The following is a 27815-nucleotide window of genomic DNA, read 5'->3' as shown; positions in this document are numbered from 1 at the left end:
CTTTTTGTAAATGTAAGAATATTTATTGCGGTAAATAAAGCAATAAATTACAAAATGGAATCATTTCGTTGAAATTGAGATACGTTGTGACTTTTGAAAGCAAAGTGGTACATTGATCAAGGAGTTTGACGCCACATCGACGCGCTTTCCTTCGTTATACACATCACTTCTTTTTATTATGATTATACGTAATTTTTTTTTTAAATACTGACAGATTATTTTTTAACGATAAAATTGATTGTCCTTTCTTTAATTTATCAAGACCGAACTAAAAATTTATCAAAACATAACAAGGCAATATTAATAAATTTATTCTTTATTATTTCAGACAATGTAATGGTAGCAGTACGGGTTACGAAAGTTGCGAGTATCTTTGTTGCGGCCGAGGTCATACAACTAAAACGGAAGAAGTTCTAGAAAGATGTGACTGCAAATATATTAGCTGTTGCTATGTAAAATGCAAGACCTGTAGGAGAATCGTGAAAACTTATGAGTGTAAATGAAAACGTAAAACCGAAAGATTTTTAATTAAAAAGAGTCCTTATTATATCTGAAATAAGAAGTTAACTGTACTCGTGAAGTCATCCATTATTGTATAAACAATCATTCAATTTATGTGAGGGTGTTAATTGTTCTTATCTGAAACAATTGAAAAATGAATATCTAGTTTCAGCTGTCCTTAGCAACTGTCGTATTTATAGTAAAAAAAAAAAAAAATTAAGGACCGTGTATTGAAGATTATTTAATTTGACAAAAAAAAACTTAAATATTAAACATTACGAATTATAATAAAATACTCGTGGAATTCTCGTTTATCTTCTCTACTATTTATTGATTTTCTGTCCTTGATATGTCGTGAGTTATAGCATTGTCAATTAATATTTTCCAAAGTATTGTCGCATTAGAGTGTACACTAACGGACAACACTGTTTCAGCTATATATTAGACGTAGACATAACCAGTGAAATGTAAATAATTTGCTGAATTTATGTAGTTTATACTAAAAATTATATTCTATTAGCATATAATTAGCATTTCTATGAGCATCAATTTATTATTCCCAAAATAATTATTGATTACACATTTCAGTGTACATAAATTGCAAGTAATTGTTAAGAAGTATAATTTCCATAAAATCATTCGTGCATTTGTTGAAGATATATATATTCTTATAATTTGCAGTTATAATTTCCGAAAAATAGTGATTCATTGCACAAATTTGTTACATGGATTGCTGGAAATATTCATGTTTGAAGGTTCATAACTTTCATCTTCTTTTTCGTCTTTAATATCTAATTCCTTTAGAAAAGCACACCAATTTATAGTAACTAGAGTATCTGGTTCCTTTTCCGATGCCCACCAAAGTGCCGACTGAAATAACAGATTTGTATTGTAATATGGATATTTTTGAAAGATGTGCATGAATTTTTAAAAATAATTATGTAAAAAGAACGTCCGTTTACCTATTCATTATTTGAAATAAACAAATAATCATGTAACAAACAAAATATTTTTTGACATCAGTTGTATTTTTAAGTTCAAAAGCTTGATTATTGTGCAAAAAATAAAATGATTGCAATATTTGCAATAATAAAAACAATCTATGATAATACCTTGATGTTTATTGGTTCTACTGGAGGAACAGGATCAATTTTTGTGTTCATGAATTTCAATAAGTCATTGTAGTCCACTTGATTTTCCTCGTTTTTATGAATGCTGCATTATTATTAATTAGTGATATTTTTGTTTGTTCACAAATACAATGAAACATACATATATACATAAAAGTAACAAAAATGTACATTAAAATAAATAAAAGGAAGTTAAATCTCCTATTTAAAATGTTTTAAAGTCACAATTATTATTATTATTATATAATTCAATAAACTTGTTTCCCTAAGAAGGGTTCTTATCAAAGGAAAAGTTCAATAGTTACTATTATAAACATTTGGATCAAGAATGATTCATAAAACACAGAAAAAGTACAATGCTACTTTATAACTCAGAAACAAAATCCAACAGAATAAGTACTTATATGTGCATCCTACATTATTTTGATGTATAGCCATCAAAGAAATATAGCATGGTCATATTAAGTACGTAAATAACAAAAATTTTTCACATGTTAGGCAAGGCTCGTAATTTGTAATAGTGGAGCTGTAACAATGCCAATAAAAAAAATCAATATAGATTGAAAAATATATATCATTAATAAAACTATAAGTAATGATTTAAAAAAATCTTTAGATAAATATACATAAATTTAATAGTGACGATAATAAAACAGGAACTTTCATTTTATATTGGAGGGACTGCAGTTCTGCAACCGATATGGGCGGTAGACCCGATTGAACTTAGAAATACATATGTACTATCTACATTACCCAATCGACACATGCCGATTTTGATGCTCTTTGAGTATGATATAGAACTCAAAAAAATATTTGACACGTATTCTTTTTTATCAGCAATCGTCCATGCTGAAGGGGTGAAAAAAATGACAAAAATAGATTATTTTTCAATGTATTTTTTAAACAAATAAATTTATCAAAAAGGTGGCTACATAGAAAAATTTGCTGTTCAAAAACACACGAATTCCATTTTGAATTTTTCGCCTACACCTAACAGTTCCTGAGATATTCAAGAAAATATGTTTTGCAACCCTAACTTTGAGGGCTATTTTCACCTCTTCAGCATGGACGATTGCTGATAAAAAAAAATACGTTTCAAATATTTTTTTGAGTTCTATATCATACTCAAAGGGCATCAAAATCGGCGTGTGTCGATTGGGTAATGTCCCTTGTTAGTGTCACAGATGCATCGACCCCTATTGTACACTTGTCAGCAGCCTTTCAATATAAAGAAATTGGTGACTTATAATGTAAGGATATAAGGTGTCCTTTCGCAGATACATTTTCGTCTTCTACGACGCAATCTTACTTTCCGCCATATTAAAATATGGTGGGATTGTATTTTCTACATTGTTGTATATACTGGTCAGTAAACTCCTTTGAGGGAGATTCCCTTAATGTAGCACAAAGTTTTTGTGAATCTTTCATTATCCACGCATTGCTGTTTACATAATGTACATCTAGCTCAGGCATGGGCAGCTAGCAGTATACGGAGCCGGAGCGCTCCCAAGCGCTCCGGAGCTTGGCGGTGTCACGTAGAAAGTTCACAGGATTTTAAGAAATAAATGAATAGTATACTTTTAAGAGTTTGGCACTTTATTTTATAGTATGATTCCGACTAACTGCCTGCTTATGTCCGGTGAGGTCTTTTTATAATGTAGTTGGTGGTGGAGAAGGGGGCCGATGATTGACAGGGTGGGGTGTCCGTGAGAACGCGTCTTATCGAATATTTAAGTAGGTGGTCGTAATATGATGTTTATAGGTGTCCGGTCGTGAAGAGTTCGGCACAAGTTTAGACTATGGGACATGCCCCGCAAGGGTGTGTCCTATATCTTTTTGTAGCTTATCACATAAGGTGTTCATATATGTGGTTCATAAGTGTCATAAATTTTTTTTAAGTGACACAATACTTTTTTTTTAAAAGTAAAATTCCAGCCCTTTGTCATGTGCCCTGCTTAAGAGGGGGCGTCTCCTATAGGACATCAAAACTGTGTAAAAAAAAAAGGAAAGTTGCAAGAAAATTGTAAGAAAGGTTGCTTATTACATTAAAAAAGAAGATCAATGTTTCATTCACAAATTTTGAATGTTCTGATCTTTTACCCCCCCCCCCCCCCCCCCCCCCCCCCCCCCCCCTCATAACTCCTGACTCCAACGCCTCCTACAAGTAAAACCACCACCACTGTGTCCCCGACCCCCTCTATTGTTTACAATAGGAGGGGCCCCCCTCTTAAGCAGGGCACATGAAAAAGGGCTGGAATTTTACTTTAAAAAAAAAGTATTGTGACACTTAAAAAAAAATTTGTGGCACTTAAGAACCACATATATGGACATCTTATGTGATAAGCTACAAAAAAATATAGATCACGCCCCCAGGGGACGTGTCCCGTATTCTAAACTGCAGCCCTTAGCGCCTTTTTATGCGATTACCTTATTGGTTGACAATCCAATATGCAGGATTTTAGGAAGGATACGTTATTAAGTAATCTAGAAGAGTGCACGAGAGCACACCTTATATCCTTACATCATTGAGCGACTTTCCATTAAGTGTCAGTATCGTGCTTTTGTTGCAACATGCAGTCTTGAGACGATCTAAAACAGGCCTGGCCAACGCGCGGCCCGCCACGTTAAATTGTGCGGCCCGCCGGGCGATTTTACATTTCTCTTGAAATTTTTATTTCTCGTTGTATGTATACAAAAAATATTAAATAAATGAAAATTTTCATGTGTCACTGTTATAATGCGCAAGTACGACTACGAACTCCAGTTCTATATTTGATATCCACGAACGTCAAATGTTACTGAAAGAATCTGTTTCATTAGGCAACCATCGGTAACGTTCATCTGTCATTTGAATGCAGTTATGAACGAACGAATTCTTTTGTCTCCGTGAACAGTGAATTAGGAGTTCTCGGAACCAACAGTTCGTTATTTGTTGCTGCGCGAACACCAAAAAACCACTACGCACACGCTCGGATCCGTTTTATTACATTTTTTAAAAGCATGTTTACCTAAAGTGCGGCCCGCTGTAACGTTATGCACCATCAAAGTGGCCCGTGAAACCATTTGAGTTGGCCAGGCCTGATTTAAAATAACGCACGATGGGTAGCGTCCCTTAATGGCTAATATCAAACAGTTATTATTAATTTACATACTGATCGAGCATGGAATTTATAAGTTCAATATCAGCTGGGATTCTAGCCCCGCGAAGTACTGCAAAAATCGTATCACGAGATAAATATCCTGTTTTTTTTCTATCCCAATGATGTAAATCTTCCTGTAAACGATCAAAATCATCCCACAAATTTCGCAAAATTTCTGTATGTATTAATCTCCTGCAAAATAAATAACACTTTATGTAGATTGCTCAATAATATTTACATTAAAATTTATTACCTTATATATTCTCGGTTATATAATTCTTTTCGTTCAGGACATATAAAGTGTCGAGCGATTGTAATTACTTCATGTTCTGTCAATCTTCCTTCAGAATATTTGTATAAAGCATTTCTAAAATTCAAACAGATAATAGCAAAACAAGTATCTAACATTTTTGGAAATTATTAAAAAGGAATTAATTATAATACCTGAAATCTTCATACGACAGTACTTGATAATCCCCGTTACATGATTTCGAAGGTGTGTAAAGTTGTATAAATTCTTTATAAACTGGTTTTAAAATTTGTCGTAATTTATCCATAATTAACTTGGCATTAGCTTTCGGAAACTTAACAACAGAAATAACGATTATTTTAGAAAACAAAACCAGATCATATTTTTATGAGTTAGTACAACATAGATAAATGACGACACCTTATCGCAATGTAATTCCATGTAGCGAAGAGCATAAATGTCAGCCGAAGTAAGTTCAAAACAAAAACCGTTTAATATTATACGGGCTCCAACATAGAAATCTTCCGACTTATAATATTTCGGTTTCTTACTTGTAAATATCTCTTGATTGGGCAACATAACTTGTGTTTTCTGTTGAAACAGACCGGACTTAAAACCTATGAATAATACGAACATGAATATAGGGATGAGCACGCTAATTTTAATGAAAAGAAAAGGCGATTCGCTGAAGAGGAGGAGGAAAAGGAAGTGGAGGAAGGAGAAAAGGAGGAGGATATAGCAGGAACTTCTAACAATAAGTTCCCTATCATGATTGCTGACACGATTGTTGGTATTAGATACTTTTCACTGGAATCTTTTAACGTTAATAAGTAAAAAACAAAGTGGCGAACGCTGTTTCATGACTCTTAACTTTTGTCTTATTTTGATCCCAAGAATCATCTCTTAAAATTTATCCCACTTGTTGTCGAAAACATTGTATAAGTAGAAAATAAAAAAATTTTCTTGAGATGAAAAGGTTTAATAAGAATACCTGATTATAAATATTCTTATGAAGTATTAAAATTTTAGAAAGTAGATGTAAAATATAAATTATGTTTTCTGAAAAGGACGTTGGTAATAAAAAATGTAGCAATCGAAAAAACAAACGGTGTTTTGTCTCGGGATCGTTTGTCAGACACATCGGTCAGTGAGGCTAACACAACAGACGATCCCTACCCCACACATCTATCACACCGCCGTTAAAAACTTGTATTTATTCAAACCGCATGCCGGGCAAGCGCTTGCGAGAGACCGTTCACCTCGCCGCCACCTAGCGGTCCCAGGCCCGAACTCAAGGCGTCCGGGGAGACGAAAGCCCTCTACTAAACGATTGCGACAAAAATTTAAACAATGGAGGTATGAAAAGAATTGTTACCTGAATTCCTTTTCCCCAATTCAAAAATAGAAATTGTGTCGTCCATAAGAAAAACTCTGATAATAAACGATCTATCTTTATTTTCCGGTATATCCGATATTAGTTTCGCTCTGAATCTCAAAATGTGGCTATCTAAACCTTGCCTGAAAGTAAACAAGAAAATAAGCAGATGATCCCAAGTGAAAAATATAACAGCAATAATATTTTACAGTATTCATACTTATCGTAATGTAAAAATTTAATAATATCTATTTGCGGTGGCTTTGGTAATACACTGAAACAGTTTCCAAGGGAATCTTCGTACGAACCAAAGCCGTTGTAAGGTGGAATATATTTTTCTACTTCTCTACAAATCTCGTCATTTTTTCGAGGTCTTTCCAAAGGTGTGAAATCGTTCAAACCATATTTTTGCCTTTGACATAATAAGAAGAACAATAAGCATATTTAATTATAGTAATATGTAATGAAATTTTACTGAAAATATATTGCGCAACCCTATATCGGCTCTTTACCGTTAGCTTGTAACTTATTGTTAATTTAATTTTCAATAGGAAGAAACGGTTCCGATTTGAAAAGAATCACGGGTTTTTTCCAACATCATAAACTACCTAATTTGCAGTCAATAGTTCTGCAGCTCAGAAGTATTCTGAACTGAACTGTGGCAACAATAAGTTTGTGAAGCCATCGAACAGTTTATTGTGCTAGAAATATTTTCGTGTTGATTGCCTACCTCTATTGTCTTGGGATTCGTATGTTTCATTTTCGGGTTCTTTATTCTTAATATGTTTTGTCAAAGTCAAAAACGCTTCCTCAGTTTATTGCGCGTCACGGTCACTTCACAGCCACCCAGAATTTCCCGACCGACGTCACAGGGGTGTGGCATCGCTACCTGAGACTACCGTTAGACGAAAGCAGTGACTGTCGTAATTCGTCATTTTAAGCAACTTTTTTCCTCTAAACTGTATGTCGGACACGATTAATTTGCCAGATATTCGCCAAAAACTACGAGTACTACTACATTGAATTTCGCCTGTACGATAACTAGTCACGTTCTTAGATGAAAAGTCGAAATTTCCGGAAATTTTAATTACTTATAACTTTTAAATGCATTCTCGATGAAATTTTCAGCATACACATAACTTATTTGAATCTACAAAGGACATATTTTAAATTTTCATTATAGGCTAACATAAAAAAGTTGAAAAATTAACCTTCACTATTTTTTGTTCACGATTTCAACAAATTGTAATTTATTTGTTACGTTCGAATTATCCCCAGTGCATGCGGGATACGGCTGTCTATCCGCTCCCTTGCAAATGGTCTCCGTCATTTTGGGATTGCTGCTTTGAGGCAGCAATTGTAGGCGAAAGCCATGTTGTCCCCCCCCCCCCTCTCTGTCATCTTATTGATGGGCCAGCTCCCATCGTCTTGATCCGTCGTACCCTCGACCTTGGTTGGAGGTGCGAACGGAAACCATGAACATCGATAGCTTGTCTTGCATTCCGGACCTCCCCGGATTGAACGCAGAAACGATCCTTGAAATTTCGAGATGATCTATCTCCTCCAGACATAATTCCGATTGTTAACGTAACAAATTCCTTCCTCGAAATCAGCGTGGTCCCACGGTTCAAAATCACGTGTCGTTCTTGGTACTGAATATCGCCGGATGTAAACCCGAAACATCATTTGTGTGGTCCGATAATCTTGACCACTCTGGAACGTTCCTTATCGGTTCCGCGAGGATGATCAAAATTCCCTATACGTACATTATAATAATCCGAATTTTCTGCTAAATTCACTAAGCACTATAATATTGTAATTCCGCCACGCCGGTTAGTCCAAGTTGCGAATTTAAATTTCCATTTAACATTCGTTCAAATTCAGTAACCTGTAATAATTTTGAAAAGCATGTTTCCTTCCTATAACGCTAAGATTAAAGCAATTTTGTAAAATTTATTATATTTTAATGAGTAACGAGGTCTTTGATATGACAGGAAGAGTAAAGGAATATACGTGAATTAGAAAGAGGAAGATTAAAACAGAGAGAGGAACGCACATATCCCTGCTGCACCACCGATAAGCAAATCCCGCCTCCTTACGCATCGACACCGCCGCCTAATTCGTTAGGCGCACAACAACGCAATGTAAACAATTTCGGACGAGGCCCACTCTGGTCTTCTCCGAGAGGTGCAGATTGCGACACTCTTCGACGTACAATCGCGAGCAGCGTGTCGGCGGGTCCGCGAAGTGGTTTAGAGACGAGTTTTGTTCTCAATTGTTCGGAAGTAGCAAATAGGGCAAAAGACTCAATTTTCGTGTATCGATTTTACTTTCGTTTGTTTTGATTATTTTATTCATTATTTTAACCTTGCAGTTCAATTTTATTTCCTTATAAGTACATATATTTCCGTAGTGTTAGTTAATAGACTGCGTAATAGTTCGCGCATTTAAAATTGTGTATCGGTGCAGCAGTTCAGGGTGTGTGTGTTCCACTCTCTTTCCTCCAGAAAACAGTCAGCAGAGAAATAGCAGCAGCAGAATTTGGATCACTATACGGAATTTTACCACATAATCCGGTGAGTCGTTTCCATTACTCTTCCGGTCGCTACATGCATATATTGATAAGGAATTTCCAGTAGTCAAAATTGACGTAGTCAATTTTGATTGTAAGAGTCTTCTTCAACTGGAGATTCCTAATTCCAAATTGTACTTTATCACACGTATTCGTCTATTTCCGGCCAATAATTGTGTGTCTCAAGTTTAAATTGTACGCGAGCTAAACCTGCGTTTTCTTATATTTAATCACATTGTTATATTTCATCATATTTTATATTTTATTTTACACCTATCATTATTATATTTCGAATATTTTATGTATATTTTATACCTTTCACTATTATATGTATCCGATTATATTTTAACATTTTTATTTTATAATATATCATTTGATTCATCTCAATCAAATTTAATTTTCTTTGATAACCTTTATTAGTCTCCTTCATAAATCCCATGATATTAGCGATCTGATGAAAGGGCCCGCGTGATGAAAGGGCTGATGGGACTAGCGTATTTCCGAACCCACAAATATTTAATAATTTTCTGGCTTTACGGCGTCACCCGCGCGTTACGTTATCGATAGTTGCATTGCTCGACCAGTACACTACCACATTTTTATACTCTTGCATTTATACATCAGCTGACACTTGACACAGTCGCGTCACAAGCACACGCGCGCGCGCCGCACGTAACATATTAAATCAACAAAAACACGTATCTTAGTAAATTAATTTGTATAGCTTCTCAAAATAATTCAAGTCATTTCGTCCAATTTTAAATGAGGTATCCTGTTTTAAACGTTATCCGATCACTTTTGCCCACTGTATATCGTATTTCTAAAGTTTGGAATATGTTTGAGGTAGTTTGAATTCGAATTATGTTAAATTTAGGTTACATTCGATCTATACTAGTTAGATTTATTGCCATAGTTAATTACTGGCTACCCGTCACCCATCGACAACAGATTTCAAAGTTATCGAAATTGGTGAGGTATACTCATTTTTAAGTAATCACCAAAATTACTACTATAGTAGACTCTTGATACATTTCCACACTGTTGGGGAGAAAATTTCTGAGTAACAGAAATTTAACAATTGCCTCCACGACAAAGCTAGCGTATAACACTGAATGAGTTGACATCCCAAAAGCAAGAGATCACCGTCACACTACGTCATGTAGAACTATATACCGGGTGTTAAAAAAAAACATTCAATATTTATATGGTACATTGGGCACACTGTATTGAATGAAAAAATTTTGGTAGACATAGGTCGAAAGATCAACCTTTTCTGAAATATAAACATTTGTATATGTATGTTAGCATCGTGATTGACTTACTGGATTCTAACCTCGTATATGATTTTTATTACCTCACTGTTTTATAAATTGCATTTTGATTGTCCTCGTTCAATTTCCACGCATATTTCATAACAGAACTTTTGACCAACAACTAGTTTGTTGTTATCAGCCGGTATATCTTCTGTAACTAGCGAAATGTCAGCAGCAAGTCAATGATAATGTTAACATAAAAAAAAACGTTTATATCGGTCAGAAGCGGTTAATCTTTTGACCTACGTTTACTAAGATTTTTTGACTCGGCACAGGGTGTCCTATGTACCATATAAATATTGAATATTTTTTTAAACATCCTGTATGCTAATATGACTTGCGTACACCATATAATGGTATTGCTATACAGGGCGATTAATGGTACAGGATTGCCTCGTAATAAGCAACACGCTCGGGTCTGGCCACTTGCTTATTACGGATCAGGTATGCTATTCGGTTCGACTTTGTTCTCGAAACGGGACGATAAAGAACACGAGAAACAAGTGAGAGATCCGAGGTATGTAGCGACAAATCATAAAGTGATCGGCCGAGCAAGGATGTTATTTCTTGAACAAGGATAGAAAACATTTTTTACATATATTCCATCTGTAAGAAAATTACGAGAATGCAAGGGATAGGTTCGTATTGCACAATGTGGGCGTATTAAAGTAACACTGGAACTCGGAGTTCGTAATAAGGCTTGTACTTTAATTTTAATCGATGATGTGGACACGTCCACGATCAAGACAAGAGTGACTTGTAGCCAAAACGTTAGCCGTGAGGACGCCTACGTCACCATGGCCCTTTTCCTACCGAGTTTATGACGCTTTGTCCTTACAGGAAAAACCCGTGACGTACTAACCGTGAAATACCGTTGCCGAGGTACGCACGGTCCGCTCTAACAGTTGTATCTTTTTAAAATTTCTAACACATCCTTCTTCTACTAACCGATGTCACTGCTCAGTCGAGCGTGAAATTTATTACCCTAAACATCAGCTTCGCGCTTTCATGGATCTCTCACTCATTTCTCGTACCTCTCACTTTGCGGGCGACTTCAAACAAAGAAGAGGGGATAGCGAGTTGCTTATTTCGAAGCAGAGACCACTTGCTTATTTCGAGGCAATCGATTTGTAGTTTTGCGACTTCCGCTAAACGGAACTGGATCCGAAAAAAGTTGTTCAGAATCACCTCAGCAACCACCCCTCCAGGGGATTATCACTCTTTCTAAGACACTATGTATATGTATAGATATTTATATGACGTCCTTACTACAGTAACCACAACCATAAGTATTCTCCCTCTACTACTCGTTATGACGTCATACAAAGCCAGGTATCCACTTGTATCAAACGCCCGTATCGTATCACTGTTGCGTATTCTTTTGAAGAGGCACGCATTGCATCACTGCGTATCACAGCGTGCTACGGTTGAAACAATTTTTCTTCGTTTGAAAAATACGGTTTAGGAATAGGACTGGGCCACTACAGGCGAGGAGTTTTGGTTTGCTGCATGCTTTCGTAATTGTAGAAGTTCGTCGCTTACTTGTTAGCGTCAGCACGTGTTCAAGGGTTGACACATGTCAGGGTCAATGCATTTTGGGCTTTGACCTGAGTTTCAAGGATTTCTTAGGATTCTTTAGACTATCGATACCCCGAGCCATATGTCTGTCATCGGACTTGGGCCGGCGGTGGTTGATACTTGAGGTGCGACGAATTCTAAGAGTCGCGGATGTTTTGTTTATGGAACGGCGATAGAGAGTTCGATCGCCAATTCTCGAAGGAACGCGCGTGTGGCCGATGACCCGAAGTCATGGTGCTGCATGGCACGTGTAAAAAGATAAGGTTGATCTAGAAGGATCTGGCCACGGAGTGGGGAAGATCTTTCATCTTCTGGTAGTAGGACCATGAGGAACGGCATGGCACTTACCCCAGAACCTTGATCGAGGGTACTTCTTCAAAATTATTCTAACATACTATTGTAGAACTTTTATATATGCAACGTTTAAATGCCCAGAATCGACACCTCGGCTGGATATATGCAACGTTTGAAACCCGAGCCGACACCGCAACCGGTTTTCATTTCCAATCCTCCTTTGCTTTTCGCCAACTTTTAACATCAATTTTAGCAAGTAATTATAATTCAAACTATATCGTGTTTGGTATCGTTTTAATAAGAAAAATGTCACCAATCCGCTGGTAAAAGTTTCATTAAAAAAAAGTCAAAAATAAAAAAGTTTTATAGTTGAATTAGTATTAGTCACACCGATACGTTTCGGCTCTTTCCTTTCATCATCGGACCTCTCTTTTTCCACCACTGTCTGTCCTTTTCTACGTTCACGCTTGGCTGCTCGTCGCGTGTAACCCGAGATTAGACACCTCGACTGGATATATGCAACGTCTGGGTCCCAATGTTTGTTGCATATATCCAGCTTTTACTGTAATACCGCAAGATTTAAAATAAATTGAAATGTTAATTTATTGAACTTGAAAACCCAAGTAACGGCACGAAACGCTATGTCAAGTGCAAACGCATGAACCTTTCCTTCGATGCAACGGCAGAGAACCGACAAATTTTTCAGATAAGCCCGTTGCGTATCTCCGTATCAAAGGAACAGCATGCAGCAAACCGAACCCCCTCGACTGTAGTGGCCTAGTCCTATTATCGAACCGTTTCTTTCAAGAAACGAAGAAATATTGACCGAGCCGTAGCACGCTGTGGCATACAACGATGCAACGCCTACCTCTTCAAATGGATACGCAACGGTGATACGATACGGGCGTTGGATACAAGTGGATATCCGGCTTTAAGCTTCATGCGGCCGTGTTCGCCTCATTTCTGGTAACGATGTAAAAGACGAAGACAAATCAACTGAAATAATTCATGTATGTGAAAAAACAATGTGCTCGGAACACGTGATTAGTATTGGTGGAAGTACTGTCCACCGATGACAAGAAGTCTCGCGGGACGGTATAGGGGCAGAGGGGATATGTTGAGATGTAATTATTTTATGTGTGTTTGAATGAGTGGGCATGTCGTGCCTCTGCCTGCGATTGGGACGAACTAGCGTCCTGCGTGTGATTGATGCGCGAGTATAATATATGACCGTTAAGTTTTTTTCTGTTCTATGATCTTCTTGCTAAGGCGTATATACTGTTCAGTTTGGTTCTTTGTTCCTATTGTAATTAAGTTTTCTTTTTTGTGTAATATTAAAATTAAGATTAAATACAGTCATGAGAAAAGAACAGAATGCCTTGAAATTATTAAGAAAGCATTACAATTAATCTATACACACGAAACATCGTCAGCTATATCTATAAGTAAAATTTTATTAATAGGATACTACGCACATATCGACTGACCCCCTAGTTTACACGAGCCTAATTAGTAAATGTGATCACTTCGACCAATCATACATCACGACGGAAAGTACTTATGAGCTGAGGTGGGGCGCAACCGATCAGATTGCGTTATTCTCAAGGGACTTCTTGTGATCGGTGGACAGTATGTGTGGAAGGGAATAGGCTTCTGCAAAAACTTATCGAGCGGAAAATTATCAAGAGTCTACTGTATATTTAAATTAGTATTTGCTACGTCTTACCTGTAATATTCTTTCGTAAAAGCATCCATATCTGTTATAACAATTCGTCTCCCGAAGACATTTATTTCTGCACCAATACCAAGCTCGTTATTTTTATAAAATTCTTTACACGTTTTACCAGTAACCAAAGGATCTATTGTGTAAAAAGCATTGCTTGCATCTTCTCCCATGACATTTAGAACGGTAAAACGATCTTGTGCCCCAATTGGTTCGAGCTCAACAAACAACTACAAAAATCTATCTATTAATTATACAAATTCCAAGTTTCAATTTTAAAATGGTATATGTATATGTACAAGAGAAGGTTGTCGAATTTGTATCACACGAACATTCTTTCCCGTCAGGCTGATAATGAAATAATTTTCGAATGTAGTAAATACAGAAAAAATGGTCATAATATACAGGGTGAGTCACGTTACTTGCAAACCTCAAATAACTTTTAAATTATATACTTTATGAAAAATTCTTCAATACAAAAATCGCATAGTTTCAAGGGGGGCGAATGAAGACGTATCAACTTTTCTTGTATGTAAAGAGCTTTTCAAATTTTGAAAGTCAACTTTCTTTTTTCTTAAATGAAATCATATATTTCTCTCATTTGAGATCGAAAGAATATTAAATTTCAAGTAAATAAGTGTAAAAAATGGCGGAACCAATATAAATCGTCGAATGGTATTAGAATATACAAAAACCAGGTCAATAATTTCGTGTGCCCTTAAGTAACGTTCAGCTCAAAATCGTTAATAATGTTACAGTTTACTTTGATTCGAAAAAAAAATTAATTGGATTCAAGAAAAAGAAAGCCAACAACGGCAACAGGCAGAGTTGCCTACCCGGCTCAACTTAAGCTTGACTTCAGTGATCAGACGAGAATTAATAAATTCTAACCGAAATGGCCATTAACTGGACAAATCCAAACTTTAAAATCGAAAGACCACCTTAAATCTAATTACTTATCGTTAATACATATGGGAGTGAGAGCGTTGCGATGTCGACCATTGCGATGCGATGATGACTGTTACTACGCGATGTTTCTAGAAACGTTTACCCGTTTACTGATCGCGGAAATTCTAAAAGCAAGAAAACAAATAAAAAGCGCGGAGGGATTGTGCCTCGAGGTATTCGTCGCCGAACTACGAGCGAGAGCGGATGTTACCGTATTTCTCTAATCTTTTATTTTATTATTAAAATCTTTATGTTCAAGACAGTTTTTTCGACTATCCACCCGTCCCAATCCTACACACATTTAAATCGAAGACACTCGTCAAGTAGCAAGTTGGGTATGTTAGAAATCTTGTCTCTAGAGATCGATCCCGTTCGACCGTTCTGGGGTAAGTGCCATGCCGTCTCTCATGGTCCTCTTACCAAAAGATGAAACATCTTCCCCACTCTGTGGCCAGATCCTTCGAGAACACCCTTATCTCTTTACACGTGCCATGCGGCACCATGACTTTAGGTCATCGGCCACACGCGCCTTCTTCGGCGATCGGCAACCGAACTCCTCGCTATCAAAACGTAAACATAACATCCGCAACTCTTAGATGTCCTAATTTCAACGGCGGCATCGGCCATCCTCTCTAATTTCCTAGAACTATACTCACCACCAAGTGACCTCTGAAACACGTGTACGACCCCGACACGTTCCTCAGCTTTGAAAAACGCTCTAACGCTAACAGGTACGGGAACCCGTCTACGCTCGTATAGTTCACCAGAGTCCATAACTGCGATGCGCAGGTTGAAAGATGGTGGGGGAACGCAGCGAGCTCTCCGCTAATCGCTTTCTACTTCGTTTGGGAGTACCGCCAATTAGGGCGAAGATGCGCACGAAAGAACGAAAACTGGTCTTTTCGCAGTTATGGACTCTGGTGAACTCCGCTGTATGTATTTACACGCGTGCACTGTTTTGGACTCGAGGTATGGGTTCGTTTGACACATCGAGAATCGTTTGGGAGCGGGCAGGCTGCTTCAACATTACATACCGTCTGCGTCTACTAACAATAAGTTGTGACCCAGGACGCGCACAGAGACAAGGGGAGTTTTTCGAATACACCAGTCGGCTCTCCAGTTTTACACAAGCCTAATTAGTAGATGTGACCACGTCAGCCAGTAATACAGTAAAGACTTTTATTCATTATTTGATACAACTTTTGTCCAACGCATCCTACTCTACCGACGTGGTGCCGATTGTCATAAGAGACACTGGAAGCCCTTATCAACAAAGATGCGCCGGAAATATCAGATTCCTAGACGTCGAGTTCTTAGATGATTAGTTCCGCGTAATCTCCACCTGATATTTTTAAGCCAAGGATATAAAAGATGATACATTTTCAATAAAGAGTTTAGCTCTACCTCCATTACAGATCAAAACACGTCTGTTTCTTTGTCCGACTTGTGTGTTTCGTGAAATTGACTATAAGTCCCGTGACACGATGCACTTGATCACGACTACGGTTCAATCACAGGGCATACCCAAATACTTCAGTGGTTCAGCCTGCGCTCTACGCGCGTTCTAATCGGACAGAGTTTTTCGTTTTAATATTTCAAAAACGAAGCCTTAACCAACAATTTGGTAAAGAAAAAAGGTTGTTCCAAATCACCTCAGCAATCATCCCATCAGGAGATTCGATCTAATTCTAAGACACTCTGTATATGTTCGACTCCTGGAAATTAACGAGTTAAGTATTTATAGGAAACAATAATAATCCAACAACTGAATAATTAATTTTGATTGAAAAAAAATAATTGGATTTACTTTATTAATAACCTATCACACGTGGGAATCGAAAGAACATATAAAAAACAAGTGAAGAAAAAAACGCTTAGAAAAGAATATAAAACTAAAGAACAATACAAGGAGGTAACTTAAAAAATAATCGTACACAATATAAAACGCTGAAAATAAAAAACTAAATTAAAGAAATACTTCTAACATTAGTATTTATAATTTTAACAAGTGATGGTTCAAAATATAAACTGATGAACATATTAACTTTGTTACTAGCCGAAAGGAGCGGTTGCGTAATCCCCGCTTTCATTAAGTTATGGAGTTTGTTAATTGGCTTGACTAGTGTTGTTAGTGTCATGTCCCAGTGACACTACTTTTCAAAATTTTCAAAATTTCTATCTCGCCGACCTTGTGTTTCCTCATCAGTGCTTCGCACTCGGAATTGTTCCCATGTGAGCGGCACAAGGGAGGATTTTGAGTTATAATTATTGTATTTTCCTAAACTATTTCATTTATTTTTGCATTTATCACTAACTTTGTGTTTCCTCATCAGTGCTTTGCACTCGGAATTGTTCCTATGTGAGGAATACAAAGAAGGTTTTTGGTATTGTAAATCCAACGGTTAACAGTATTTTGGTATTCTCTTATTTCAAACAGTATCTACAGGGTGAGGCACTAACTATTGCCACCTAGAATAACTCCGAAAGCATGATAGTAGTAGAAAAGTTTTTCAAACGAAAGTTGCATCGGACAACAGGGGCCGTGGTATGACGTTAATGTTTTGTTGCTAGGTGGAGTTGCTTCAGATATATGAAGGTCACCTTTGTTTTTTTAAATGGAACGCTATGTTTTGGTCCTTATTTTCTGATAGCGGCTATTGAGATGAATCCAACGAGGTGCAACATTAAGGTCTTCGAAGGTCAATAAAGGTCACTTATAACAAAAAATGCGAAATAAACTTACATTTACAGGTGTTCAAAGTGATTGCCATTGGCATCAATGCAATGCTGCAATCTTCTTACAACGGATTGAGTAGTATTTCTTATCACTTCGGTACTTATTGAATCACATGCTGTAACAATTTCTCTCTCGTACATCTTCAGATTTCAATTTATCGTGCAAATTTATTTAAGTGTATGGCGTATAGGATGAGAACATTGAGGATATCTTTCAGCGTATTTACCAAACCTGGCAATGATAAGTGCCGAAGTGATAAGAAATACTACCCAATCCGTGATAAGAAGATTGCAGCATTGCATTGATGCCAGTGGCAATCACTTTGAACATCTTCAGTAAATGTAAGTTTATTTCGCCTTTTTTGTTATAAATTACCTTTGTTGACCTTCAAAGACCTTAATGTTGCACCTCGTTGGATTCATCTCAATAGCCGCTATCAGAAAATAAAGACCAAAACATAGCGTTCCATTTAAAAAAACAAAGGTGACCTTCATATCTCTGAAGCAACTCCACCTAGCAACAAAACATTAACGTCATACCACGGCCCCTGTTGTCCGATGCAACTTTCGTTTGAAAAACTTTTCTACTACTATCATGCTTTCGGAGTTATTCTAGGTGGCAATAATTAGTGCCTCACCCTGTATATCCTTCTTTAAAATAGTCGTCGCACTCAATCGAACTGCGTATTTATAAGCGATAGAAAAACTCGATTCTGCTAGAGGAGAGGTAAGTACCATAAACACCGTCAAATCGTAGTTAGTGCTTCGCATTCGGAATTTGCTTCTCAAACTAACCACGCAAAAGGCAAAACAATCACGATTTTACATGTTTATACCTGTATACCATCATTCTCTTATTTATGTGCCAATCGGACCCGATCGCAACAGTAGGGCTGCTTTTACGACTTGCCACTCAAACCGAGATGTATCTACTGAAAATCAGGAAATTTGTAAACGTTATATCTTGAAAACTAATTAAAATCGAGTGTTTCCATTAAAGCTTAATGAATTCGCCTTGAGAAGCACTATTATGTAGGATGGTATGAGCAAATGAGGGATTCGGAGGTAACAGAAAGAAATCATTCTGAGTACACAGTTATTATATCTTTAATAATATTTCGCTGATCGTTCTCGATCCGGCTCTGTTGAAATCTTATAAGGGAACATCGGGGACTGATACACTCCGATTTTGATGAAACTTTGCATAAATATTTATTAGACCTGTTTATGAAGATAACTGTAATTCGTTGGTGCCCGTTTTTCACTTTGAGGGAGATATCAACCCTTTTATCCGAATCGCCATTTCTATATACGTGCTTATAAATCGTAAACAACAAAAAATATCAAAAAATAGTTGAAATAAAAGTTATACCGTTTCTTGAGGTTTATAAAGCTGCGAGTAAGATTTTTTTTTTAAATCATCCTTTTCGCAAAATTGAATTCCCCTTCCCCTCCGTTTTGAAAAACTTTACTTTTTTTTCAATCAATAAAAGCGCCTGTTTATTATGAATTCAACGATGTATTATAGTGTCTAGTTGTTTTAATTATTCCGATGGAATTTTTGATTTAAGTTTTTTGATCTTTCGGTATTGACCGCTAACTGAACTTATACAGTAAAAGCTGGATATATGCAACAAACTTTGGGACCCAGACGTTGCATATATCCAGTCGAGGTGTGTAATCTCGGGTTACACGCGACGACCAGCCAAGCGTGAACGTAGAAAAGGACAGACAGTGGTGGAAAGAGAGGTCCGATGATCAAAGGAAAGAGCCGAAACGTATCGGTGTGACTAATACTAATTCAACTATAAAACTTTTTTATTTTTGACTTTTTTTTACTGAAACTTTTACTAACGCATTGGTGAAATTTTTCGGATTAAAATGATACCAAACACGATATAGTTTGAATTATAATTACTTGCTAAAATTGATGTTAAAAGTTGGCGAAAAGCAAAGGAGGATTGGAAATGAAAACCGGTTGCGGTGTCGGCTCGGGTTTCAAACGTTGCATATATCCAGCCGAGGTGTCGATTCTGGGCATTTAAACGTTGTATATATCCAGCCGAGGTGTCGATTCTGGGCATTTAATGTTGCATATATCCAGCCGGGGTGTCGATTCTGGGCATTTAAACGTTGCATATATCCAGTCTTGATATCGATTCTGCGTCCGTACAAATCGTTTGTACCGTGCCGCGATACCTATTCTACGTTCGTACAAATCGTTTGTACCGTGCCGCGATACCTATTCTACGTTCGTACACAACATGCGACGTGTTGCATGTTGCATGTTGCGTGTTTGATGTATCTTTGATGTACGGCCTGCCTTATACATATGTACAGTTTTATTATTATTTTAATAAATAAATATAATTCAAATCATATCGTGTTTGGTACCATTTTAATCAGAAAAATCTCACAAATGCGTTTGTAAAAGTTTCATTAAGAAAAAGTTAAAAATAAAAAAGTTTTATCGTTCAATTAGTATTAGTCACACCGATATTACGGCTGGATCATATTACACGGTTTCCTCGCCGAGCGGCTCGGTTCGGCTTAGGGGAATCCCCCCAAGTGGAGGGGATAGCGATGTTGCATATATCCAGCCAAACGTTTGTTGCATATATCCAGCTTTCACTGTACTTGCAACGTTGATAAGATTTTTAATAAGAACTATTTTTCCATTCGTTTTATATGTCATTTTCATAATTGCAAGATTAATTTCATCATCATATGATGAAGTACATTTGTTTTGTAGACTTACTACAATATACAGAGTACTTCCGATGTAGCAGTATAATTGAAAAGACAGTTAATGTACATATAAAAATAAGCTGAAAATGTAGAGTAAGAGTTTTTGATATACAGGGTGTCTCACTTAAACAGATACAGAGCTCTTATTCCATAACTATTAATGATACAAAAAATAGTTGATATGGAAATTGCATGGGAAAAGGGGGTCTATGTTTCTTATAGTTTTATGACAGAATTTTATAACACATAACATAATAACTACATACAGATATAATACCAAGTAATAAATCGTTTTTTATTGCTGCAAAGAATGAAAAAAATCAATTCATAAATAGAATAATCTTAAAAGAAAAAAAAAAAAATTATCAGAATGCTGTCTTGAACCGAGCTTGCATGGATTACAAAATAATAGCTGCACGGGCACTTAACCTGCTCGGCTAATTTGCTTCATACTGACATTCAACTATTCATTGTATTTATAGTACAGCTGAAAAAATGCATAAATATTTATGCAATTTTCTCAAAAAGTAAGGCCCATACACCCAAAACCCTTAACACGGTTTGTACTATTGACCTCCCCTTTCGAATGCACTAGAACTCATTAGAAAGTCGAGTTAGCACTTCGTAGCATCTCCTTGTCAGCCATAAACACACACAAAATAGTTTTGGGTCCGGCGATATGGCCCCTGGATCTTTTTACCCGCAAAAACAGCAGGGTTCCATTGTGCGAGACGGCTATTGTGTTGCGCTGCGAGAGAATCACCCTGTATAAAATAGGATGAAAACTGTCGTATTCGGGAACCAAAAATCCGCAGCAGGTTGATGAGAGTTCAATCGATAATCAATCAGTGTCGGTTAGATAAAAATAAAATCGAATATTTGCAGGCAATCGCAAATATTTATCGACCATACGACCAGTCCGATTTAAGACGAAAATGAGTGACACAGCTCTGCGGAATAGAAAAATAATTTAATGTTAATATTTTTTGAATGATTAAGGCCTTCCAGATTGCCAGGAATATGTTTTTTTTTCAAGATATGAAATAGATAGTTATTTTTCACTGACTAAAACCATTCAGGCCTTTTTTTATTAGTACTTTTTCGCTTACTAACCTAACCTAACCTAACTTAACCTTTTTCTATCTAATTGAAACTAAAAGCTCCCACTGCTGATCGAACGGGTTAAAGGTTGTACTGTGTAAAGTGTAATCCGCGCAGGAGGAGCCTAGCTGGCTCCTCAGCATGCATGCGCTACTTTCCAACCCAGGTACAGGGTGATCCTCTCGCTACGCTACCCAAAGGAAGTGCCGCTACAATAGAATGTAGAAGTCGACATCCCATTTCTGTCATCGCTTACTTGACCGAGGTGGCCCCTGCAGCGAAGACGACTGTGTGCGTGAAAATGTGTTAAGAAAATATTCTGTTTTCCGCAGTGCTCAAATGGGATATATATACATATACGGTACAGGACCTTCGTGCGGGCTCTTTATGGCCCCGCCATGATGCAGTTCGAGGCCCACCTCCAGGATCTGCTGAGCTGTCAGCTGTTCGAAAACGAAACACGCGCTACGGAACCTGATATTCCAATTTTCAATTGCTTATATCTCTAAAACGAAGCCGCAGATTGTGCCGATGTGGTGTCGCAGCGATTGTTCATAACCACGGTTCGAACATAATCAATAGCCAACACTCTTCGCGATTCAGCCCGCCCTCTACGCGCGCTCTAATTGTACAGTGTTTTTCATTAATAATTCAAATACTTAGCTTCAACCAATATTTTGGTACAGTAAAAAGTTGTTCAGAGTCACCCCAGCAACCTCCCATTTCCCGATGTTTCGGGAATTACGGGACACCCTCTAGAAGACTGACTAAACAGTAGATGTTCACATCCAACTTCAAATAAGGAAATTTTCGAAAACACGAAAGTAGTAACTTCATGTTTTTAAAATGTATAAAATAATCAAAGATTGAATGTTTATAATCTTACCTTAGGAACCTTCATTCGTCGTAAAAACATAAAACCAGAATCTCGTCCAGAATTTGGTGAAACATTCTCTTTAATTTCAATTGTATCGTCAGCGAGATAATAATGTATCTCAAGATCGTGAATAATACCATAAAGATTTTGTGTATCATCCCAATAACCATAAAATCGAAGTACTTGTTTATCGTATTTTAAGAAGTCGCCACGTGTGTCAATTCTTCGATTAGGCTTTTTTGCAAATGTTTCCTGTGTTGCCAATTATTAAAACAAAAACGAATAGTTAAGACCAATCGATTTGAAAGTTTTAAAAATAGTTTTAAGATAAATTTATATGTGTAAAACGATACACAAAATATTATAGATAAATCTAAATTTATATTAAATAAATTTTAAAGACAAAGAGTATAACAGGATAGTACGGTCAAAAGTACCTTCGAGCCGATTTTAGTCGGCAATACACCATTCAATAGCTTTCCAAAAGAAACTGTTGCACACCAACCCTGTGGTCAACACCGTATCTCAACTGGGAGAGTAGTTACAGGGTAGAATAGAAAAAGCGATTTTTGGCTATATTTTCCCTATTTAATGAGATTCAAAAAATCTGAAAAAATTCTGGAATATTCTAGACATGTTTACTTATGATTGTGAATTTTTTCAGATTTTTTGGTTGCAAATCCTATGCATGAAAAATCAAAAACGCAAAAAAGTCGAAAGATGGAGATTTCGGGTAGAAGTTTTCGAGGTACTAGATTTTTACTTTCAGTACAACCATCCTCGATTTTTTAAAAATTGTTCGGTATGGCGCGCCGTACTTGAAAAAATCGGAGACCGATACTTTCGACATATTTCGTGCGATAACACGAAAAACACTTTTAATATGTTTGTACATATATGTATGTACCTTTTTCTTATAAAGTTAGGTGAGACACCGATTTGTTTGTTAACTTGCAATAGTGATTCCCAAACTTTTTTGGTTTACAGCGCACTTAGTGTGCCAAAATTTGTTCATGGCACCTAGAATCAGAATATAGACCTATTTAACAGTTGCAATGTGTAGTTGGTGTCCTCAAATTGGTTCAGTTAAAATAAATATTAATGAAATACATATTTCAAATTCACAAACAATTTCTATAAAAATATTAAAGGTAATTATGTATCCAGCTTTTACTGTACTTGTAATCTAAGTTTAACTAAAGATTTTTGCAAATATCTCGGAAACTAAGGCCGAGCGGCGGTAACATGTATAGGGAAAAGTTGTTCAGAATGATGACCTTGGCAACATATTTCAAGATCACGAAAATCAGTGAGGAGGGCAAACTTCTAAATAATTACCGTTTTTTATTACAAGCTATAAAATGGTGCATTGCTGAATAAAATCGGCTCAAGGGCACTTTTGACCATCTTATCCTACTATACCCTTTATTTAACATATTGTTGAGATTTTTTTGGTTAAAATGAGACCAAATACGATATATGTAATTTGGATCATATTTACTTACTTTATATACAAGGGAACATCCCCAATGTGAATATTTTTATTCGTCCATATACTCCAAATTATGTCATGTTTGGTTTCATTTTAATCAGAAAAATTATATCAATATGTTAAAACAATTTGCATGCAGAAAAATCTAAAAATAAGAAAGTTAAATTGTTATTAATTTCTTGGCTGCTAAGGCTTTCATGCCATCCTTCTCTTTTACGACTTGTCGCCGGAGATCAAAAGCAACCGCGAGGTTCGATACCCGTATTGTCCATTTTCGCTTCCTAGCTTACGGACAACGTGAAAGGCATTACATACTGTAGTTTAGGAACCACTGATTTATAAGTTACTCAAACTGTTATTACTTAATGCTTACGAATTTTCGCAGTTCAGAATTTGGATCTTTTGGTATATTGATAGGATCTGGTACTGGTATTCCCATACGATTTAGAAATCTTCTTGTAAATTGATCACAATCAACAACCTTATATACTCTCCCAAAAATTTCCAGTTCTTTGCCAATATTTAAATCAATGATATCATAATATCTGTATCTTACTGGATCAGGCATTGGAATTCTCTGCCGTTTTAGAAGAACACCTATATAAGTTCAATTCTTTAACATTAAAACTATTATCTTGACAAATATTATATTATATTTTTGTTTACACACGTAAAAACACAGATAAAAGCAAACAAAATGAAGAATTCTGGTTCTAACAAAGCATTACCTTTTATGAAAATGTAATTACATAATAATTAAAAATGATCTAAATATTCATGTAATGAGTATATACTATTGTACCTTGTTCAAGACCGCTATTGTTAATGACAGGTTCAGAGATTTTCATTGTTCCATCTTCTAAGAAAAAGCTAATATTTACAACACGAATCAGATAAGCTGTTTTCCATCTTTCTTGAACAGTTTCTTGAAAGAAAGCCTTAAACATCAATCTCTAAAAGCATATCCAGTTTTAGAGCATCTACATATATGTATACATGTGTAAATACAGGGTGTTAGAAAAGTCAGGAAACGTTCAAATATCTCGAAAACGAGACATTTTAGGAAAAAATATTTGATACATAAGTTGTAGGGTTTCAACAAATGTATCAAACGGTGGTACGTATTTGACCTTGAGCGTAAGTATGGAGGAGCTATCAAGGTCAAGTTAAAAATTTTGAATGGAAATCCCCACTTTTTATTTAATATTCTTGTAGCTGACATCGAGAGCTTTTCAAAACACTACTCATGAGCTTCTTTCGGTTGAGTACTTTTCACTTCACTGCGACAAGTTCAATGCAACTCACAAGGGGAACTACCTAAGTGTTACACTCACTTATTAATGAAACTTTGCCAGCTTGTAGAGCTCGTCGAACTGAACACACCTATACCCCGTTTTGTGGGCAGACGACTAATTGTTTAAAAGATATTAATAATTAAAGTTAGTTACTACTTACATTGAGATGTATGACAGACTCACACATACAACTCGCAATCTAGAGATCCACGGTTCAAATCCTTGATTCCCAACATTTTTTTTTTTTTTTTTTAATGATAATTTGTCTCTTTTAGAATAACTATTACATAAAAATTATCATAAAAAAAAAAATTTTTTTTGGAAACTAAGGATGTGAACCGAGGACTTTTACATTGCAAGTCACGGATCTGCTCTGTGGTTAAACACATGACTCGTTATCTAAAGGTCCTTGGTTCAAATCCCCTGGGTTCCTGTTTTTTTTTCTTTTTTTCTTTTATGATAATGTTTATGTAATAGTTATTCAAAAAGAGACAAATTATCATTAAAAAAAAAAAATGTTGGGAACCAAGGATTTGAACCGTGGATCTCTAGATTGCGAATTGCGTGTTGACTGCTGCTAATGCCGGCGGTACTTGAACTTTATCGACTCATATCTCGAAAAGTACTCAACCGAAAGAAGCTCATGGGCAGTGTTTTGAAAAGCTCTCGATGTCAGCTACAAGAATATTAAATAAAAAGCGGGGGTTTCCATTCAAAATTTTTTACTTGACCTTGATGGCTCCTCCATACTTACGCTCAAGGTCAAAGACGTACCACCGTTTGATGCATTTGTTGAAACCCTACAACTTGTGTATCAAATATTGTTTCCTAAAATGTCTCGTTTATTTGACCGTTTCCAGACTTTTCTAACACCCTGTATGTAATGATACCGTAAAGATTGGATAATTGCGAAACGCTCGGGTTCGTTTCGTTCGTATCGTACAATTCCTGCATTGTTAGAAGTTTGCCGACCGCTTCGAACATAGAAAAGAACAGCGAATAGGAAAAAGAACGGAGCGTTCGAGGAGAAATACAAACCACTGTATGTATGTCGGTGAATCAAACTAGTGCAACGATGAAACTTTTTTATCTCTAATTTTTTTGGTATGAAGCTTTTATTAAGAGCTTTGTGACATTTTTCTAATTAAAATAAGACCATACACGATATAATTCGGACCATATTTACCATGTAACTTGTTTCTAATTTAATAGAAATGATAATGATACATAATAAGTTGTTGCAAGTAAATATGTTCCGAATTACGTCGTGTTTGATATCATTTTAATCAGAAAAATTCTACAAATTTTTTAGTAAAAGTTGTATAAAAAGAAAAAGAAAAATAAAAAAATTAGCATCCTCTTGGTATTTAGAACAATATACATAATATGCTTTTGATCTTTGCCGATTGTCATGATCGTGGCTTTTCTTTCTTTTATTTCATTCACTATCCTTCCTCATGTCCGAAACTTATTATCGTCAGTTTAACCAGTAAATATAATCCAAATTATATCGTGTTTGGTCTTATTTTAATCAGAAAAATGTCAGCATTATCCTGGTAAAAGTTTTATAACAAAAAAATGAAAAATTACAAAGTTAGGTTGTTGTATTAGTATTAGCTCACTGATATATCTGATCCCAGATCACTACTCATGGCGTTTCAAGGAGTATACCCCCAGCGGTGGGGATGAGTTCTTCGCAATTATCCAATATTTACTGTACTCATTATTAGTAAGTGTATAAATATGCTGTTGTGAAAGTTTTTTCAAAAATGAATAATATCATTGCAGTCAAAGTATGCACTTCCCTAAATATCAAAATTCAAGTATAAAAATTTCTTAATTTTGCAGTCACTTAACACTTTTTCGTCCCACAAAACACAGAAAAATTAGTCAAGTTTATAAATATCGCGTCTTGTAGTCGATGTACACAATTTCTTGTGCTTAGAATTGTTGAAGTAAGTCAAGTTTTTCGAAAAATTCTTAGAGATTATAAGAAAATATCATAAATCATGATTCTCGGTCAGCTCAGGCGGTACACACTTTCCTTTTCATTTTGCATCAAGCTATTGTTACAAATTCAACAGCATTTTCACCATTATTCATACAATGTAAACTTCGTCGCGACAAACGTATTTATACACTTAATAATATTAATTAACTACGTTTTTCTACAATAGGGTAATTTCTACTTGGCCATCATAGGCAATCCAAGACGGCAATTCGTGAACTTCTCCACGAGCATAAATCGATGGATAGCGGATATGGTCGCCCGTATCTGTTTTTTCCGACAGATAATAAACTCCATCGTGTATCTTCGCAAAATATTGATTCCTGTGAAACTTTGTTCGACCAAGCTAAACATGTAAAATATTCCAGATTTATTTTATATTTTATTATACTTCTGCTTGTACTTATTTATATTGTTTAATTATTAATAATTCTTTACATGTATGTACATATGTTACTTAAAAACTTTATTGGTTAATGGAATCTAAAACGATATTGAATTTTAGGGAAGACACTTACATTTTTATTAAAATCGAATCCTGGCAAACATGGAAGTATAGGATCACGTTGCATTTTACTTTTTAGGAAAATAAGAGTTGCACTAATACATTAAATGTACGCAAATGAATAATTAACAGTAACTTTACGACGGAACTTTATGCTTTACACTTTATACATTTGGTACCGATGTAAGAATCCAACATACTTGTATTTGTTTTGTCTCCTTGGAGATGA

At 36.0% G+C, this 27815-nt stretch overlaps 2 protein-coding genes and 1 long non-coding RNA gene across 8 annotated transcripts in view; 2 read left to right on the top strand and 1 right to left on the bottom strand.

Annotated features, from left to right (window-relative positions):
- Positions 1 to 1192, top strand: part of LOC117601759 (protein Wnt-11b-2) — a 31887-nt gene extending 30695 nt beyond the window's left edge. For all 4 annotated transcript variants that reach the window (XM_034318938.2, XM_034318941.2, XM_034318939.2 and 1 more), the window contains exon 5: positions 329 to 1192. In XM_034318938.2, the coding sequence (XP_034174829.1) occupies positions 329 to 503 (175 nt within the window). In that variant the 3' untranslated portion in view covers positions 504 to 1192. The remainder of the gene's footprint in view (positions 1 to 328) is intronic.
- On the bottom strand, positions 1189 to 27741 carry LOC117601758 (EF-hand domain-containing family member C2). Of its 3 annotated transcripts, XM_034318935.2 has the most exons (14): positions 27600 to 27741; positions 27263 to 27427; positions 24581 to 24731; positions 24152 to 24375; positions 22296 to 22538; positions 13880 to 14106; positions 6617 to 6808; positions 6397 to 6539; positions 5442 to 5638; positions 5216 to 5355; positions 5025 to 5138; positions 4784 to 4963; positions 1614 to 1716; positions 1189 to 1371 (listed from the first exon to the last, which is right to left on the bottom strand). In XM_034318935.2, the coding sequence occupies exons 1-14, from the start codon at positions 27651 to 27653 to the stop codon at positions 1207 to 1209; spliced, it is 2298 nt and encodes a 765-aa protein (XP_034174826.1). In that variant the 5' UTR covers positions 27654 to 27741; the 3' UTR covers positions 1189 to 1206. The 3 variants fall into 3 exon arrangements, with proteins under 3 accessions (XP_034174826.1, XP_034174827.1, XP_034174828.1); XM_034318936.2 differs by lacking the exon at positions 6617 to 6808; XM_034318937.1 differs by lacking the exons at positions 27263 to 27427; positions 27600 to 27741 and having other exon boundaries at positions 24152 to 24355; positions 24581 to 24715.
- LOC117601760 (uncharacterized) lies at positions 25885 to 27707 on the top strand. Its single transcript, XR_004580795.2, has 4 exons — positions 25885 to 26115; positions 26714 to 26802; positions 27251 to 27435; positions 27587 to 27707. It is a non-coding gene; the product is annotated as an uncharacterized LOC117601760 (long non-coding RNA).
- Positions 27742 to 27815: the final 74 nt, after the last annotated feature.

Source organism: Osmia lignaria, chromosome 6 (genome assembly GCF_051020975.1).
Source record: "Osmia lignaria lignaria isolate PbOS001 chromosome 6, iyOsmLign1, whole genome shotgun sequence".
Lineage (NCBI taxonomy): Eukaryota > Metazoa > Arthropoda > Insecta > Hymenoptera > Megachilidae > Osmia > Osmia lignaria.
Note: the sequence above shows the minus strand (reverse complement) of the source record. Positions and strands in the feature narration are given on the sequence as shown.